Source organism: Macaca nemestrina, chromosome 12 (genome assembly GCF_043159975.1).
Source record: "Macaca nemestrina isolate mMacNem1 chromosome 12, mMacNem.hap1, whole genome shotgun sequence".
Taxonomy (NCBI): Eukaryota; Metazoa; Chordata; class Mammalia; order Primates; family Cercopithecidae; genus Macaca; species Macaca nemestrina.
Window position 1 is genome coordinate 6,711,764 of NC_092136.1, and position 18,263 is coordinate 6,730,026.

An 18,263-nucleotide genomic window follows, 5' to 3' on the forward strand; every position below is an offset into this window, starting at 1 on the left:
CCATACACACAGACACACAGACATACAGACACACAGCACCCATACACACAGAGACACAGATACCCATACACACACCCATGCACACAGACTCCCACACACACAGACACACAGCACCCATACACACACAGACACACGCGGACACCCATACCCACAAAAGGGCACAAAGACAGCCATACACAGAGAGACCCACACAAAGACACAGAGACACAAAGACACAGACAGACCCACGGATACACAAAGACACAGGATTTGCGCGCCATTCTTCAGCCCCTGGGCTGGAATGCTCAGAATCCCCTTGCTAGGACCTGGCAATCCTCCTGAGTGTCCCCCTAGACCCCTTCCCCCACCCCCATGGTCCTGATCCTTCCTCCTCTCCAGAACCCACTGGGGTTCCCTTGGGCCCTCAGGCTAAAGCCCAGAGGGGTTCATGCCCTGGGGCAGTCTCAGCTCTGCCAACCTACCTCCACCTGCCACCTGTGCCCACGGATACCAACCCCGGAGCTCTCTCCTCCGCTTCTACTTCCTTCTACGACCCGCCGAGTGCCACCCCCGCCCAGAGCGGGTGCCAAACCCTCGTCAGCACTAGGGCACGTCTATGGCTTCAGTTTCCTCATCTGCGACCTCTGTGAGCTCTGGAGCAAAGAACCCTCCGAGTCCCTCGTTTAGACCCAGAAGGGAGGGAGGCCCAGGGGAGAGCTCCGTTCCGCCTGAGTGGTCTGGGCGGAGCGGTGGCCAGGTGCCAACGTGGGTGGGTGTGTGTCTGTGCAAGGAGGGGAAGTGCAGTGAAGAGCTGGGATGGTGGTCACCCGAGGTGTGGGGTGTGCTGGGCTTCCAGAGCGCCCAGGAGGGGGATTCTCTCCCAGGAGTGGGGGAGGTCAAGCCCAGGGCCCTCCCTCATGGACACGCCTGGGAGGCAGGTGAGTTGGGGGGTGGTGGCGCAGGCAGCCCCAGCCCCGTGGGGTCATTCGAGTGGGTCTGTGTGTGTCTGAGGTGGGGTGTCTGTGAGCCTCCATGGGTGCAGGTGGGGCAAGGGTGTGCAGACTCTGGGGTGGCTGGAGGGTGCCTGTGAAGGAGGGGCAGCCCAGCCATCCAGTTCACTCTGCCCTGTCTGACAGGATGGACCCCTTCCAGGACACGCTGTGGCGGCTGCGGGAGGCCTTCAAGTCGGGGCGCACGCGGCCGGCCGAGTTCCGGGCTGCGCAGCTCCAAGGCCTGGGCCGCTTTCTTCAAGAAAACAAGCAGCTTCTGCAAGACGCACTGGCCCAGGACCTGCATAAGGTGGGCCGTGGAGGGTGCGCCCAGGCAGGGGCTGGAACGGCATCCCTGTCCTCTTTCAGAAGGGTCCATGCCCCCTAGTGACTGGCTGTGTCCCTAGTTTTATCCCTGTTTAACAGACCCCTTCCCTGGCATGTGGAGTGTGGCAGGCACCTGACCTTCACTCCTGAACACTCACAGCCACCCTGTGATGCAGGCTTGATGGCTGTCCCCATGTTGCAAATGAGGAAACTGAGGCACTCGGGGGTTAACATCGCTTGCCCAAGACCACACAGCCAGGAAGTCACAGATCTGAATCACAGCCATGCGCAGTTCCCAGGGGACCACAGTGCCTCCCATAGGAGCTGTCTTTATGTGTCCGGTGCTGGTGGTGCCTGCGTGCGCCCTCCTCAAATTCTAGACCCCTCCTGGCCCGGGTCTGGGCCTGACCTCTCTCACCTCCACCACAGTTAGCCTTCGAGGCAGACGTATCTGAGATCATCACCAGCCAGAATGAGGTCGACTATGCCCTCAAGAACCTGCAGGCCTGGATGAAGGACGAACCGGGCTCCACGAACCTGGTGAGTCCTGCTGGCAGGTGACAGGAGGAAAGGGCAGGGCACCGGGCAGCTCTGGTCCAGGCCCCCTTCTGCCACCGAGGCCCCGGGCAAGTCACTGATTTTCTCGTCTTTCCTGGGATTCCATCGCACAGGGAGCTGAGGCCCCAAGTGCACAGTGGGTGGGCTTTGGGGTAGCCCTTGGCAGGGCCTCACCGTCTGCCCTGTGCCTCAGTTCACGAAGTTGGACTCGGTCTTCATCCGGAAGGAACCCTTTGGCCTGGTCCTCATCATCGCACCCTGGAACTACCCCGTGAACCTGACCCTGGTGCCCCTGGTGGGCGCCCTCGCTGCAGGTGAGGAGGGAGTTCCGAACCCCATGCTCTTCCCGCCCAGTAGCCCCTCCCAAAAAGGCCCCTGGAATCCTGCCTATGAGGCACCCTCAGCCTCACATGCCCTCTGAACCCAGCCCCTGGTTGGGCATGGGGACCCTGGGCTCCCCCAGTGACGTCCCCATCTGCCCCTGCAGGGAATTGCGTGGTGCTGAAGCCGTCAGAAATCAGCCAGGGCACAGAGAAGGTCCTGGCGGAGGTGCTGCCCCAGTACCTGGACCAGGTGAGGGTGGCCCTGCCCCGGCAGTGCCCGGCATCCCTATACCTCACCCCTGCAGGCTGAGGAGGCCCAGCTGGCCCCTAAGCCCACCCCCGAGCTACCCTGAGCCGCCCATCCTGCCTTGCAGAGCTGCTTTGCCGTGGTGCTGGGCGGGCCCCAGGAGACGGGGCAGCTGCTGGAGCACAGGTTCGACTACATCTTCTTCACGGGTGAGGGGCCAGGCCAGGTTCCCAGAGTAGGCGGAGGGGATCAGCAGGGCAGAGGGTGGGAGGGCTGTGGAGGGAGGAGGCTGGGGCCAGCAGTGGCGACACATGGGAGCTGGAGCTGGCACAGAGGCCGTCTGCTTGCACAGGCCAGGCCCTGGGCACATTGGAGCAATTGGACCCTGGGGTGGCCGGGCTGGAGGCAGGTCCCAGTGTGTGAGCCACAGCAGCCAGGAGAGCGGTGAGGCGGGTCAGGACTTTCTATGAAGAAAGCGGGCAAGAGTCAGGTGCCTGGAGCGTGTGGTCAAGGCCAGTTGAGGATGGGGTCTCCTCACCGCGTGCCTAGGGAGCCCGCTGACTCCAACACCTCTCCGGGGAGGAGCGGGGCCCGGGGCTGGGCCATCCCGCCTGGCCCAGGTCACTGAACGGCCACTCTGGTTTCCTTCCACACCCAGGGAGCCCTCGTGTGGGCAAGATTGTCATGACTGCTGCCGCCAAGCACCTGACACCTGTCACCCTGGAGCTGGGGGGCAAGAACCCCTGCTACGTGGACGACAACTGCGACCCCCAGACCGTGGCCAACCGCGTGGCCTGGTTCCGCTACTTCAACGCCGGCCAGACCTGCGTGGCCCCCGACTACGTCCTGTGCAGCCCCGAGATGCAGGAGAGGCTGCTGCCCGCCCTGCAGAGCACCATCACCCATTTCTATGGCGACGACCCCCAGAGCTCCCCAAACCTGGGCCGCATCATCAACCAGAAACAGTTCCAGCGGCTGCGGGCACTGCTTGGCTGCGGCCACGTGGCCATTGGGGGCCAGAGTGACGAGAGCGATCGCTACATCGGTGAGTCCTGCTGCCCCTACCACAGCCCACCTGGGCCAAGACCCCTCCTCACGGGAGGGCCCACGGCTGGGCCACGAGTCTGGATCCGCACCTGAAAGCCGGCCCCACTGTCAGAGCCCGGCCTTGAGCCACGGCTCCAGTGCCGTGACTCCGTCTCTGTGCTTCCGAGCCTGTGGCCCCACAAGGCCAAACTGGTCCCTCAGCCCTGGATTCGCTGAGTTTGGATCCCAGGGCTCCAGGGCCCAGCGTGCTAAGATGAACTCCCATCCCACCACCGGCTGTCCTGAAAGGCCACAACCTCAGATTCTCCGAGCCCACGATTCCCAGGTTCTAAACTCTGATGGGCCCATCCTGAGCCCCCCAGTCTCCTGGGCCGTACGGCTCAGCAGCTCACGGGACAAACACTCCGAAGCCTGAAGCCGTGGGAAGTCAGACCTTAGGATCCTGGCCTGGAGCCCTGGCCCGTGGCCCTGTCCCCATCTCTACCCCCACCCCTGGGTGCTGTCCTGACTGTGGCTCTGGGGCTGAGCGGTCTCTGGTGCCCGGCAGCCCCCACAGTGCTGGTGGACGTGCAGGAGACGGAGCCGGTGATGCAGGAGGAGATCTTCGGGCCCATCCTGCCCATCGTAAATGTGCGGAGCGTGGACGAGGCCATCGAGTTCATCAACAGGCGGGAGAAGCCCCTGGCCCTGTACGCCTTCTCCAACAGCAGCCAGGTGGGGGTGCGGCCGGGCTGGGGGCAATGAGGGGCTGAAAGGGGCACAGAGTGGCCCCTTTCCTTTCACAGCCCTTCCTAGGAGGGCTTTGGAGCAGCAGATGCCTCAAGGGTGACTATATCTAGGCCAGCTGGTACCACCGCATCCGGCGCAAGGATGCCTGGCAGAGAGGACAGGGCCCAAACCCACCAGGCATGTAGCGGGCCCGTCCTCTGTCCTGGCCGGAGCAGCCTGCACCTGGACTGTGCAAAGGTTCTGCATGGGCAAGCAGAGGCCTCGGATGGAGGTCAGGGACAGAGCAGAGCGGGGCCCTCATAGAGCCCAGCGGGTCATGGTGGGGCCTGCAGCCCACACTGCAGTATCCTAACCTCACTGTTAGACTCAAGGCTGCCGGCCCCGCGGTCCTGCAGGGCTTCCTGGTCTTTGCGCCATGTTGGTATTCACCCCACGGCACCCCAACCATCACTGACAGGTGCTGTCCCCAGAAGACGCTTAGAGGGGAGATTATTGCCTGTTAGAGGGTGGAGGGGCAGGTGGAGGGGCATGTGAGGATGAGGCTCACCTCCACTGTGGAATGTGTGGGGTTCAAGCCCTCTTCCCATGACTGGAGCCCACCACCCACCTTCCCACTCCCCGGCAGGTTGTGAACCAGATGCTGGAGCGGACCAGTAGTGGCAGCTTTGCAGGCAACGACGGCTTCCTCTATGTGTCTCTGCTGTCTGTGCCGCTGGGGGGAGTTGGTAGGTACCTGCCCATTTCCACCCCCAGGAAAGCTTGGCTTTGGTACCCCAGACCGAGGAAGTCCCTTCGCTCACTGTTCCACCTTGATCCGGGCCCTGGGCCTCTCAAGGCCTCAGTTTCCCTATCTGTACAATGGCTCTGTGAGTGGCCTGGCTCTCTCTGAGCTCTCTGCCAGCTGTGTGCCCCTGGCCAGGGCAGTGGCCTGCTGCTAGGGCTGCATGGGCAGCCTGGCCTCAGGTCCTTGCTCTCTGTGCTCACCTAGGCCACAGCGGGATGGGCCGGTACCACGGCAAGTTCACCTTCGACACCTTCTCCCACCACCGCACCTGCCTGCTCGCCCCCTCCGGCCTGGAGAAGTTAAAGGAGATCCGCTACCCGCCCTACACTGACTGGAACCAGCAGCTGTTACGCTGGGGCATGGGCTCCAACAGCTGCACCCTCCTATGAGCGTCCCACCTGCCTCCAACGGGTCACGCAGAGAAACCTGAGTCTAGCCATGACGGGCTTGTGCTCCCAACTCACATTGTTCCTCCAGACCGCAGGCTCCCCCAGCCTCAGGTTGCTGGAGCTATCATGTGACTGCATCCTGGCTGCCAGGGTTGCAAAGCAAGGTCTTGCTTCTATCTGAGGGATGCTGTTCGAGAGAGGCCAAGAGACTACAGAACATGCCAAGTAACCTCACTCATCCCACCCTCCCCAATTCTAGCCCTTTGCTCTCTCGGTCAAGGTTGGCCAGGCCCAGTCCCAGGGGCAGCGTGACCCTGGAAAATACGGTGCCCTGCCTTCTTAGGGGCAGCAGCACTGAACGGTCGAGAGCGTGGATCTCTCCAGGCCTTTGCTCTCTCCTCTAGGCACACACGCACTTCCGCCTCTGCCCTGTCCCAATTGTACCAGCACTGCCTCCCCCAGGGATCCTCTCACATCCCACACTGGTCTCTGCACCACCCCTCTGGTTCACACAGCACCCTGCACTCACCCACAGCAGCTCCATCCACAGAGAAAGCCGGGGTTTGCATCCTTCCACTGCAGAGTGTTACTGGGACGTGTGGGCAAGTCCCTTCACTTCTCTGAGCCTCAGTTTCCTTATGTGAAAGTTGCTGGAACCAAAATGGAGTCACTTAAGTCAAACTCTAATACAATGGAGTCAGGGGGGCCACAAAGAAGCCCTCACACACACATGCCCGAACGGGATTTATCACAAGACACTCCTGCGTGTAGACCAGACACGGGGCATCTCGAAAGCACATCCTCAAGACTGTAGTATTCCAAATGAGCTGCAGACGCTTACCCACCATGGCCGTCTCCACCAGAAAACCATCGCCAACTCTGCGATCAGCTTGTGACCTACAAACCTTTTAAACAAACCTTGTTTAAAAGCAGCTTACATGGACTTCTGTCCTTTAAAAGCTTCCCCTTGGCTGTGGCCCTCTGTGTATGCCTGGGATCCTTCCTAGCACTCATAGCCCAGATAGTCATCCTCTGCTCTTCCCAAATAAATTCACCTGTTCTGGAGAGTCTGTCTCTCTGAGGTTGACACTTATCTTGTAGAATGGGGTTCCCACTCATCTTTGATCATAAAGGAAATCTCAGATTTAGAACTACGTTACCCAGGCTGCTCTTGAACTCCTGGGCTCAAGCAGTCTACCTCGGCCTCCCAGAATGCTGGGATTACAGGTGTGAACCACCATGCCCAGCCCACATTTCTTAAATATGGTGATTCAGTCCAAACCTTGGTAATACAATCGATGTTTCTAATTGTGTCCTGCTTACAGGGAGCAGGATTTGTTTTTCGTTTTTTGAGGTGGCATCTCACCCTGTATCCCAGGCCACAGTGCAGAGGCACGATCTCTGCTCACTGCAACCTCTGCCTCCCAGGTTGAAGCAATTCTCCTGCCTCAGCCTCCCTAGTAGCTGGGATTACAGGCGCCCACCACCATGCCCGACTAATTTGTTGTATTTTTAGTAGAGACGGGGTTTCACCATGTTGGTCAGGCTGGTCTTGAACTCCTGACCTCAGGTGATCCGCCCGCCTTGGCCTCTGAAAGTGCTGGGATTACAGGCGTGAGCCACTGCACCCAGCCCAGAGAGCAGGGTTTTTGTGTGTTTGTTTGTTTTTGTTTGTTTGTTTTTGTATATATAAATAAGAATATTCATGAATAGTTTCTGAATTTTGCAGGAATCAAGTAGGGAGAAAAAGTGAATACTTCTGCCTTTGTTCACAGAGGACACTTAGTCAAATTATTGCAAATGTCGACCCAAAGAGCCAAACTCTGTACAATATTTGAAGAGATTTATTCTGATCCAAATATGAATGACCATGGCCTGTGACACAGCCCTTAGGAGATCCTGAGAACGTGTACCCAAGATTGTCAGGTCACAGCTTGGATTTATACATTTTAGGGAGATGTGAGGCATCAATCAATATGTGCAAGATATATGTTGGTTTGGTCCAGAAAGATGGGAGAACTCAAAGCAGGGGCTTTCAGGCTATAGGTAAATTAAAAAATTTTCTGCTTGACAATTGGTTGAGCTTATCTGAAGACCTGTGATCAATAGAAAGGAAATGTTCAGGTTAAGATAAAGGATTGTGGAGACCAAGTTTTATTGTGCAGAGGAAGCTCTCAGATAGCAGGTGGTAAAATCTTTCTTTTTCTTTTTTTTTCTTTTTTTTTTTTTTGAGATGGGGTCTTGCTCTGTTGCCCAGGCTGGAGTACAGTGGAGCGATCTCGGCTCACTGCAACCTCTGCCACCTGCATTCAAGTGATTCTCCTGCCTCAGCCTCCCGAGCAGCTGGGATTACAGGTGCACACCACCACGCCTGGTTAATTTTTGTAGTTTTGTAGAGACAGGGTTTCATCACGTTGGCCAGTCTGGTCTTGAACTCCTGACCTCAAGTGATCCACATGCCTCGGCCTCCCAAAGAGCAGGGATTACAGGCGTGAGCCACCACACTGGCCTAAAATGTTTCTTATCTAACATAAAAGGGTGCCTGGCTCTTAGCTGATTATCTCCTGGATCTGGAAAGAAGTTAAAAAAAAAAAAAAGAGAAAAGGGGATTCTCTACAGAATGTAGGTTTTTCCCACAGGAGACAACTTTGCAGGGCAGTTGCAAGATATGGCAAGGAAATACATTTGGGGTTAAAGTATTTTGATTTCTTCTCTTTTTTGTTATGTGAGGTTATGCCAGAGTCAGGTCAGAAAGCAGACCACGCTACAGGGTTAAAATTAAAGCCTCTCTGATGAGACTCTGTGGTTTGTAGGGCGTGACTCCCCAGGCCCCTTAGGGGGGAATTTGGGCAAAAGAAGAAAAAAAATCAGAGTTTAGTCCTCACAAACTATAGGCACTTTATGACAGAAAATTTCCTTGAATCTGGAAAACAAAGTGAGGTGACAGTCTCATATTTAAGTCATATTAAGTCTCACATTTAAGTATTTGTATCAATTACTTAATTTCATGTAATTATTTTTGTTTTGTTCAATCTTTTTATTTTATTTTATTACCACAGAGTCTTGCTCCATCACCCAGGCTGGAGTGCAGTGGCACAATCTTGGGTCACTGAAACCTCCACCTCCCAGGTTCAAGCGATTCACCTGCACAGCCTCCTGAGTAGCTGGGATTACAGGTGCCCACCACCACACCCGACTAATTTTTTTGTATTTTTAGGAGAGACAGGGTTTCACCATGTTGGCCAGGCTGGTCTCAAACTCCTGGCCTCAAGTGATCCGTCCACCTCGGTCTCCCCAAGTGCTGAGATTACAGGTGTGGGCGGCAAGCCACCTAGGTGCCAAGGCAAGAGACTTAGGGCACAAGCTGTTCCAGTATAATAATGAAAATATATAGAATAAGAATAGTTATACTAGAAATAGATTATAGATATGATTGTATATGAATATCATTAATCATTAGTTTTTAGCATTACTCTTTATTCCAATATGATAATAATCTTTGTTCTACAATTATAACGTAGGGAAAACCAGGCCATACAGAGATAGGAGCTGAACGGGCACAGTGAGAAGTGACCAAAAGACAAGGGTGTGAGCCCTCTGTTACACCTGGACAGGGCCACTAGAGGGCTCCCTGGTGTAGCAGTAACGCCAGCGCCTGGGAAGGCACCCATTACCTAGCAGACCTTGGTCTAGGGGTAGCATCAGTGCCTGGGGAAGGCACCTGTTACTTAGCAGACCGGGAAAGGGAGTCTCTCTTTCCCCAGGGGGGCAGTGATTAGAGAAGACTCTGCTCCACCACCTCTTGTGGAAAGCCTGACATCAGTGAGGCCCGCCCACAGCCATCTGGAGGCTTAACAGTCTCCCGGTGATGCTGTGCTTCAGCGGTCACACTCCTGTCTACCAAGTAGCTGGGACTACAGGCACCTGCCAACACGCCTGGCTAATTTTTTGTATTTTTAGTAGAAACGGGGTTTCACCATGTTAGCCAGGATGGTCTCCATCTCCTGACCTCTTAATCCGCCTGCCTCCACCTCCCAAAGTGCTGGGAGTACAGACGTGAGCCACCGCGCCCTGCCAGAAATTTAAGCATTTCTGTGGCATACAACCATGCGACACAATCATCACAGTCATGACACATATTTTGGCATATCAGAGTTTTAGGAATCTCAAACCATTTCCCATAGTTTAGTGACACACTTACACAAACATTACTTAAAGGAAGTTAACACCATTTCTATTTGACAATGCTTCCCATATTATTTACCAAATAAGCCTGATCATTTAATGTCTCCAAAAGATGAGAGACACAACCTTTGAGGCTTGCTCCAGGAGGCCCTTCTGGAAGAATCTCAAAGTTGATTTTAGGCCAGATGGCTTCATTTAGGATTTGGATCCAGGGAAGCCTGCCAAAAGTGTCAAAAAGTTCAAATGGCTTCCTTCAACAGAATCAGAGATCACTGCCAAATGATAGTTACTCGTTTAACCACAGTGATGATCAAAAGACTTCAAAAGCAACATGGAAAGTTACATGCATGGAAAAACCTTAGCACTTTAAAGCTCAGTCTCCCTAAGCAATCTGTTTTCCTAAGCCAGTGAGCAGGGGAATACATTAGTAATACCGTGGGAAGTCCTGGTTACATGAAACAATTCAGACACATTAAGAAAAACCAAGAACACAGAATCAATTTATACTGGTATAAAACTGCTTTTGTCGACCTTTTTTTTTCTTTTTTTTTTTTTTTTTTTTGAGACGGAGTCTCGCTCTGTAGCCCAGGCTGGAGTGCAGTGGCTGGATCTCAGCTCACCGCAAGCTCCGCCTCCCGGGTTCACGCCATTCTCCGGCCTCAGCCTCCCGAGTAGCTGGGACTACAGGCGCCCGCCACCTCGCCCGGCTAGTTTTTTGTATTTCTTAGTAGAGACAGGGTTTCACCGTGTTAGCCAGGATGGTCTCGATCTCCTGACCTCGTGATCCGCCCATCTCGGCCTCCCAAAGTGCTGGGATTACAGGCTTGAGCCACCGCACCCGGCCATTTTGTCAACCTTTGAGATAAACTTGAAACCAGAGAAATTTGATATTAAGAAGGAATATAACAGAAACAGAAACTAATTTGTAATTTAGAGAATGGCTATTAATGAAGCAGGTTTTAGAAATACATGTCAAAGCCTCTTGGAACTTTACTAAGAGTAAATTAATGTCTTAAGAAACTGCTGTTTGTTTGTTTGTTTGTTTGTTTAAGACGGAGTCTTGAAAAGTAAAATATAAAATTGGACCACACAGGTACATAATTCACATTAAAAACAAAAACAAAACAAAGCAAAAACTAATTTGAAAAGACGGAGTCTTGCTCTGTCACCCAGGCTGGAGTGCAGTGGTACAATTTTGGCTCACTGCAAGCTCTGCCTCCTCCTGCCATTCTCCTGCCTCAGCCTCCCAAGTAGCTGGAATATGGGTGCCCACCACCACGCCTGGCTAATTTTGTGTATTTTTAGTAGAGACAGGGTTTCACCATGTTAGCCAGGATGGTCTCGATCTCCTGACCTTGTGATCCACCTACCTCGGCCTCCCAAAGTGCTGAGATTACAGGTGTGAGCCACTGGGCCTGGCTGAAACCACTGTTATTTTAACATAGGGGGCCAAAATTTTAAGTTATGTGTCATATGTTTTAATATCCAAATTCATTCTTTAGAAAAACTGTTATAGGCCAGGCATGGTGGCTTATACCTGTAAATCCCAGCACATTGGGAGGCCAGGATCACCTGAGGTCAGGAGTTCAAGAACAGCCTGACCAACATGGTGAAACCCTGTCTCTACTAAATATACAAAGATTAGCCAGGCATGGTGTTGCATGCCTGTAATCCCAGCTACTCAGGAGGCTGAGGCAGGAGAATGGCATGAACCCGGGAGGCAGAAGTTGAACCCAGGAGATGGAAGTTGCAGTGAAGCAAGATCAAACCACCGCACTCCAGCCTCGGCAAGCGAGTGAGAGAGCAAGACTCCATCTCAAAAAACAAACAAACAAACAAACAAAAAACAACTATTACAAATCATTTAATTTAATTACAGCCAATTTAATCACACCCAACACTTCCATCACAAGTTCCCATTCACAGGCCTAATCATGACTTACTCAGACACCTGTGGCATGCTTGGACTTGCCCTGTACTTCCTCTTTCTTAAATGTCTAGTCATTTTAGTCTAAGACAGAGATTGACCACACAAGGTTCTTTCCTATACAAAATTACTCTCATTGCTTCACATCTGTAACTTTCTTTACATCTATGTCTCATCTACTTACTGGTTCCTTTTAATCTTTTTTCTATTTCTTTCCTAAATCCATATTTTAAAACTCCCTTTAAATAACTGCTAAATTAGACAAATTACTTTTTTTCTCAATAAAGAATATATTTTATACCTTTCTTATTGTTTTCTTATTAAGTACACCTTACTTTTGGCACACTTCCTATATAGAATTGTATATTAGGATTTTTAAAAACCCTTAGTACTCTCAAATTTTTGTTTTTAATTATATTTTTCCATTTTTTGAAACAGGGTCTTGCTCCATCACCCAGGCTGGAGTGTAGTGGCATTGATTTGGCTTACTGCAGCCTCGACCTCCCTGGCTCAAGTGATCCTCCCACCTCAGCCTCCTGAGTAGCTGGGACTACAATAGGCATGTGCCACCACCCCGGCTAATTTTTTTTTTTTTTGGTAGAAACAGGGTCTCACTATTTTGCCCAGGCTGGTCTGGACCTCCTGATCTCAAATGATCCTCCCACTTCAGCTTCCCAAATTGCTGGAATTACAGGCACAAGCACCCATCCAGTTCCCTTAAATTTTGTTAAAAACATAGGAAGCACAAAATCTTGAACTGACTATCACATATTGGTATTTTATGCCATTGTATGCCATTTTGTAATTGTTAGAAAAACATGTTTTCCTATAGCATAATTTTTATACATATTTATAGGCCCAAACATATTTAGTCTTTAAATTAAATTTAAGAGACCAACAGCAAACATATTTATGGTCAGCAATTTGTTCCAGTTTTCGTCTTATTTGGAAATAACTCACATAGTTAATGAGTATCCATTACTTAATAGAGGATTTCAAATTACATTAAAAAGTTGATAGATACTTATCCCATTTACCTTTACATACTTTATTTATTTTTAGCGGTTCACCAGGATTACTTATGAGAACTGATGTATTAGACAAAGCTAGTCATCATTCCAAATTATTTATCTGTTAATTACCTTTTTATATAGCTGTACGTCAGGCAACTATCATAAAAGTAAGAACCTTTAAGGCCGGGTGCAGTGACTCACGCATGTAATCCCAGCACTTTGGGAGGCCAAGGCGGGTGGATCACGAGGTCAGGAGATCAAGACCATCCTGGCTAACATGGTGAAACCCCGTCTCTACTAAAAAAAAAAAATACAGCAAAATAGCCGGGCGTGGTGGCGGGCGCCTGTAGTCCCAGCTACTCCGGAGGCTGAGGCCAGAGAATGACGTGAACCCGGGAGGCGGAGCTTGCAGTGAGCCGAGATCGCGCCACTGTCTCCAGCCTGGGCGACAGAGCGAGACTCTGTCTCAAAAAAAAAAAAAGTAAGAGCCTTTAAGTTGCGTTTCAGAAGACACAGCATTCCCATGAAACCAACAATTTTAGACTAGTTCCATTCACCAAAAGATTACCGTCATGTGAACTTGAAAAGCACTTAGTCTTATTTGCTTGGTTTATGAGTACTCATTTCTTTATAAGCCAATTCGGTACCATAGACAAATACAACCAGACCTGTACATACTATCAGATATAAACAATGATCTTGTAGCTTTAACTTTTAAAAGTTTAGCCACGGGTCAAGTAAAATTCACTACTTAAAAGACAGATTCCAACTCTGTCTCTGTCCAACTAACAATTTTAGCTAAAATGTATCTGTCCCATACAGCAGAAGCCCTTTACTAAATTTTAGGAAGAACACAGTAGAAAGGAGACAGGCAAAAATCTGGCTCTAGTGTCAGCTAGAAAACCCATGAGTCTCTCCCACAGCAATTGTTACCCAATCTAGCAGTTCCTAGATCATAGAGGCGCCCCTGAGTCCCATCACTTCTGGTCACTATTAGCAAACTGTAGCATCAGGTGGGCTGATTGACGAGGAAGTTTCTTCCCCTACCCACTGGGGACAGTTAGGACACTCTAGTACCCAATGGCCCTCTTGTTTACAATATGCACATTGTTGTGGTCTCAAGAGCGGGAGGCCCTTTGGCCAGGCAGTGGGGGCCCTAGGGATCTTACTTATGGCTGATCATCTCCAGTGAACTGGGTTTTGTTTTGTTTGTTTTTTTCAAGAAAGAGTTTTGCTCTTGTCGCCCAGGCTAGAGTGCAATGGCGCGGTATTGGCTCACAACCTCTGCTTCCTGGGTTCAAGCGATTCTCCTGCCTCAGCCTCCCAAGTAGCTGGGATTGCAAGTGCCCACCACCATGACTGCCTAATTTTTTGTATTTTTAGTAGAGACAGGGTTTAGCCACATTGGCCACGCTGGTCTTGAACTCCTGACCTCAGGTGATCTGCCCACCTCAGCCTCCCAAAGTGCTGGGATTACAGGCATGAGCCACCACACCTGGCCGCAGTGAACTGTTTCTTGTGTACTTACTGGCTGGTTGTAGCCAAGAGACTCGGTAGCTTCTTATCTTGTGTTGCCTTGTTGGGTTTTTTTTTTTTTGCCCCTTCCTGGATTTGGCCACAGTTGCTTAATACCTTAAGGGCAATCTCAACCAATTGAGATGTCAGCATCCCCAACGTCCCTTCTGCTTTTTGTAGTTTACCCGCATGGCTTGTGCCACTGGAGTCCTGCTATAATTACTGTTTTCCCATATTATCCACCCAGCAGCTTAGAGGAGGGATTGGTGGTGACACAGATCCCACAACTCTTGGCCCACACTCAACTAGTTTAAAAAAAAAAAAAAATTGGCAGGAGGGGCGGGTATGGTGGCTCATGCCTATAATCACCACACTTTGGGAGGCAAAGGTGGGCAGATCACTTGAGCTTAAGAGTTCGAGACCAACCTAGGTAAGATGGTGGAACCTCGTCTCTATAATATTAGGTTGGTTCAAAAGTAACCGCTGTTTTTGCCATTGAGAGTAACGGCAAAAACTTCTATTACTTTTGCACCAATCTAATTTTTAAAAAATTAATTTTAAAAATTGGAAGGCATAGATTTCACTCAGCAAGGCAGGAAACTCGTAACTGCTCTACACTGGCTCTGCTGACCACCCGGCGCTGCTCCAGAGGATGCAAACTGCCCGAGATTTAGATGAATTGACTGAAGGCAATAAAGACATTGTGTTGAAAAACACAGCAGAAAAGCTGGGTGTGGTGACTCACACCTGTAATCTCAGCACTTTAGGAGGCTGAAGGGGGTGGATCACTTGAGCTCAGGAGTCTGAGACCAGACTGGACAGCATAGCAAGACCCCATCTGAGAAAAAAAATTAGCTGGGCACGTGCCTGTAGTTTCAGTTACTTGGGAGGCTGAGACGGGAGGACTGTTTGAACCTGGAAGTTGGAGGTTGCAGTGAGCCAAGATTGGGCCACTGCACTGCAGCCTGGGTGACAGAGCCAGACCTTGTCCCCAAATTAAAAAAAAAAAACCCATTGCAGAAGACCTTCAGAATTGCTTGCCTCTAGAAACCATGCTGTCCTTAGAACATCTCACCCTTCAAAAACTACAGCAGCAGCCAGGACCCACCATTCACGCTGATGCATTCCTTTGTGATGAAGACTTCATTGATTCATTATGTGACAAAGGGAAAATAAGCAGCAACTACTGTGTGGTTCACACCAAACAGAACCTTTAGACTGATTGTTTGTTCCTTCTCCCTCATGGAATTGAAGTTCATTTATCTTCGTGCGCTCCCTGATCAATCAGGAAAGGTTGTGGCTGACGTCAGCTCCAGGCTCAGCACAGTCTTTATGGGGTGATCTCATAGTTTAGCAGGTGCAACTCTGTGGAGTAGAACTGAATGGAGACTTTTGCCAGTTGCAGGAAATGGTCACTAAAAAATACCAGTTTACTCACAGAATAAAGGTGCTTCATGCAGACATCTGTCCCCAGGGTTTCTTCTGCAAAATGCTCATGCTGTTATCACGAATAATGTCTTCAAATATTCTCTTAATGAGGCAGAACAGGCCAGAGCTAGGAATATATTCGTCATAACATAAGGAATCAGATCATTATTAGTGACAGTGCCAAGTCTTGAAGATTCTCTCCTGGGTCTTCAGACTAATACACATTTATCTCCTTGGGCTGAAGAAGTACTATGGGACTATGACGTATACCCACAAAAGGATATTGACAAAGAAGCTCTTTATTTATTTATGTATTTGTTTGTTTGTTTATTTATTTTTTCTTCTGAGACAAGGTCTTACTCTGCTATCTAGCCTGGAATGCAGCGGTACGATAACGGCTCACTGTAACTTTCAACTCCCCATGCTCAAGTGATCCTCCTGCCTCAGCCTCCTGAGTAGCTGGGGCCACGGCTGTGTGTGCCACCACCTGGCTAATTTTTTTTTTTTTTTTTTTTGAGACAGAGTGCCGCTCTTGTCGCCCAGGCTGCAGTGCAATGGTGTGATCTCGGCTCACTGCAGCCTCTGCCTCATGCCTCAGCGTCCCGAGTAGCTGGGATCACAGGCACCCACCACCACGCCCAGCTAATTTTTGTATTTTTAGTAGAGACGGGGTTTCGCCATGTTGGCCAGGCTGGTCTCAAACTCCTGACATCAGGTGATCCGCCCCCCTCAGCCTCCCAAAGTGCTGGGATTACAGGTGTGACCCACCGCGCCCACTCTAATTTTTTTTTCGGTAGAGACAGAGTCTCCCTATGTTGCCCAGGCTAGTCTTGAACTCCTAGGCTCAAGCGAACTGCTCCCCTTGGCCTCCCAAAGTGTTGAGATTACAGGTGTGAGCCACTGCACCTGGCTGACAAAGAAGCTCTTGAACAAATCCATTTAATGAAATTAGCATTAAAATAGTCCTACCTCATTGTAATGTTTTGTAGAGTATCTTATAAAATAATGAAAAAAACCAGCATTTTAATACATATTTTTCTGTATATTTCCTTCTAGCCTTTGTACATATGGTCATGTATTTGTAAAAAGTTGTATGTGTATATATACAACTTTACCCGCTTTGTGTGATAATACAATAAAAACACTTATCTGAAAAAAGCATTTTTTTTCATCAAATAGCAGAGCTCCTGTTTCTGGTAACCCAGGGTATGGCAAGCGGGGGCTCTGGGAGATGGAGCAGCTCAGCCTCCTGTGAAAAAATCTGTTTCTCTAAAAAAGAACAAATTCCCGTGCCGGGCACGGTGGCTCACACCTGTAATCCCAGCACTTTGGGAGGCTGAGGCGGGCGGATCACGAGGTCAGGAGATCGAGACCATCCTGGCTGACACGGTGAAACCCCATCTCTACTAAAAATACAAAAATTTAGCCGAGCGTGGTAGCGGGCGCCTGTGGTCCCAGCTACTCGGGAGACTGTGGCAGGAGAATGGGATGAATCCAGGAGGTGGGGCTTGCAGTGAGTCAAGATCACGCCACCGTACTCCAGCCTGGGTGACAGAGTGAGACTCCGTCTCCAAAAAAAAAAAAACCGATTTCCCAAAACCAGTCCCACTGTTGTCTACCCAGATCCGGGTTGCCTTTGACCTGGCTGGAGATGCCCCTCAATCCCCCAGGGCACGCACAGCAGAGACAGAAACTGGAAGCAGAGCTGCACTGCGCTGAAGTCTAGAGATCCCACTGCTAAATCCAAAGAATTTACCCTTTCAGTCAACCCAAGGGGCAACGTCCACTTTCTTCCCTGAAGGAGCAGCACCGAACAAAAGCTCCAGGCAGCTGCTTCCGCTGTTTCGGGGGTAGGGCCAAGTGACAGCCCCATGGGCCGTGCAGCAAGCGGAAGATCCCCGGGAGTCATCCTCAACCCTCTGGGGCCACGTGGGTGAGTTCTCCCGGGGGAGGTGCCGCTGCCCACTGCTTCACCTTAGTGAGTGTCAAGGAGTTAGGATCAGAATCCCAGCTGGCCCCGTCTGGGTCGCCAGAGTTTTGTTATCCACACAACCGGTGGGCTCGGTTGCTTGGCAGGTGTCAACTAAAGAGGACTTAACAGGGGATTTTATTTCTTGCAACAAGTAAGGAGAACACCGAGACATCTCCCAGAGTGGTGTCTCCCCAAGCTGCCGCAGGTTTTCTAAGCATAGGGGAATGAGGCGTGATCTGATTGCATCTTGCAATGAGGTGATGCTAGGAGGCATGATCTAATTGGATGCTGCCACAGGGGGACACCACAGCTCTGACCTCTCTCTGGGTCTCAGTTTCCCCAACTGCAGTGAAGAAATTGGCCCCAGTGATGATGCCCATGACACCACCATCCTCTGCCCTCACTCACGCTGGAGTCTCCATGTGCCCATTTTCAAGCTTGTGCCCGCTCTTTGTTCCTCACTCCCCACAGGTGTCCTTGGCCAGGACTTTCACAGCGTGGAGCCAAGGCCCAGAGAGGGCACTGAACCTCTCCAGGTCACACAGCCTGTCAGGGAGGTGGGGTCTAATCCAGGTTACACGTGTGCACACACACACACATGCACACATGCTCACATACATGCACACACACGCTCTCAAGCACATGCACACATGCACACACACATGCACATACGTTCTCATGCACACACATGCACCCATGTACACGCATGCACGCGCACACACATGCACAAACACAATACTCTTGCACATGCACACAGGTACACACTCATGCACACATGCATGCTCTCACGCTCACGCACGCACATATGCTCTCATGCACATGCACATATTTACTGATGCACACATGCATGC

The 18,263-nt window shown here is 50.8% G+C and overlaps 1 protein-coding gene and 1 long non-coding RNA gene across 2 annotated transcripts; one reads left to right on the forward strand and one right to left on the reverse strand.

The window, feature by feature from the left end:
• The first annotated feature begins 1,188 nt into the window (after positions 1-1,188).
• On the forward strand, positions 1,189-5,372 carry LOC105469696 (aldehyde dehydrogenase 3 family member B2). The gene is made up of 9 exons (XM_024789076.2): positions 1,189-1,278; positions 1,725-1,835; positions 2,047-2,167; positions 2,341-2,426; positions 2,551-2,632; positions 3,082-3,468; positions 4,018-4,184; positions 4,825-4,924; positions 5,188-5,372. The coding sequence occupies exons 2-9, from the start codon at positions 1,806-1,808 to the stop codon at positions 5,370-5,372; spliced, it is 1,158 nt and encodes a 385-aa protein (XP_024644844.2). The 5' UTR covers positions 1,189-1,278; positions 1,725-1,805.
• On the reverse strand, positions 2,420-15,606 carry LOC139357415 (uncharacterized). The gene is made up of 4 exons (XR_011610451.1): positions 15,121-15,606; positions 5,902-6,022; positions 5,448-5,559; positions 2,420-2,887 (listed from the first exon to the last, which is right to left on the reverse strand). It is a non-coding gene; the product is annotated as an uncharacterized lncRNA (long non-coding RNA).
• Positions 15,607-18,263: the final 2,657 nt, after the last annotated feature.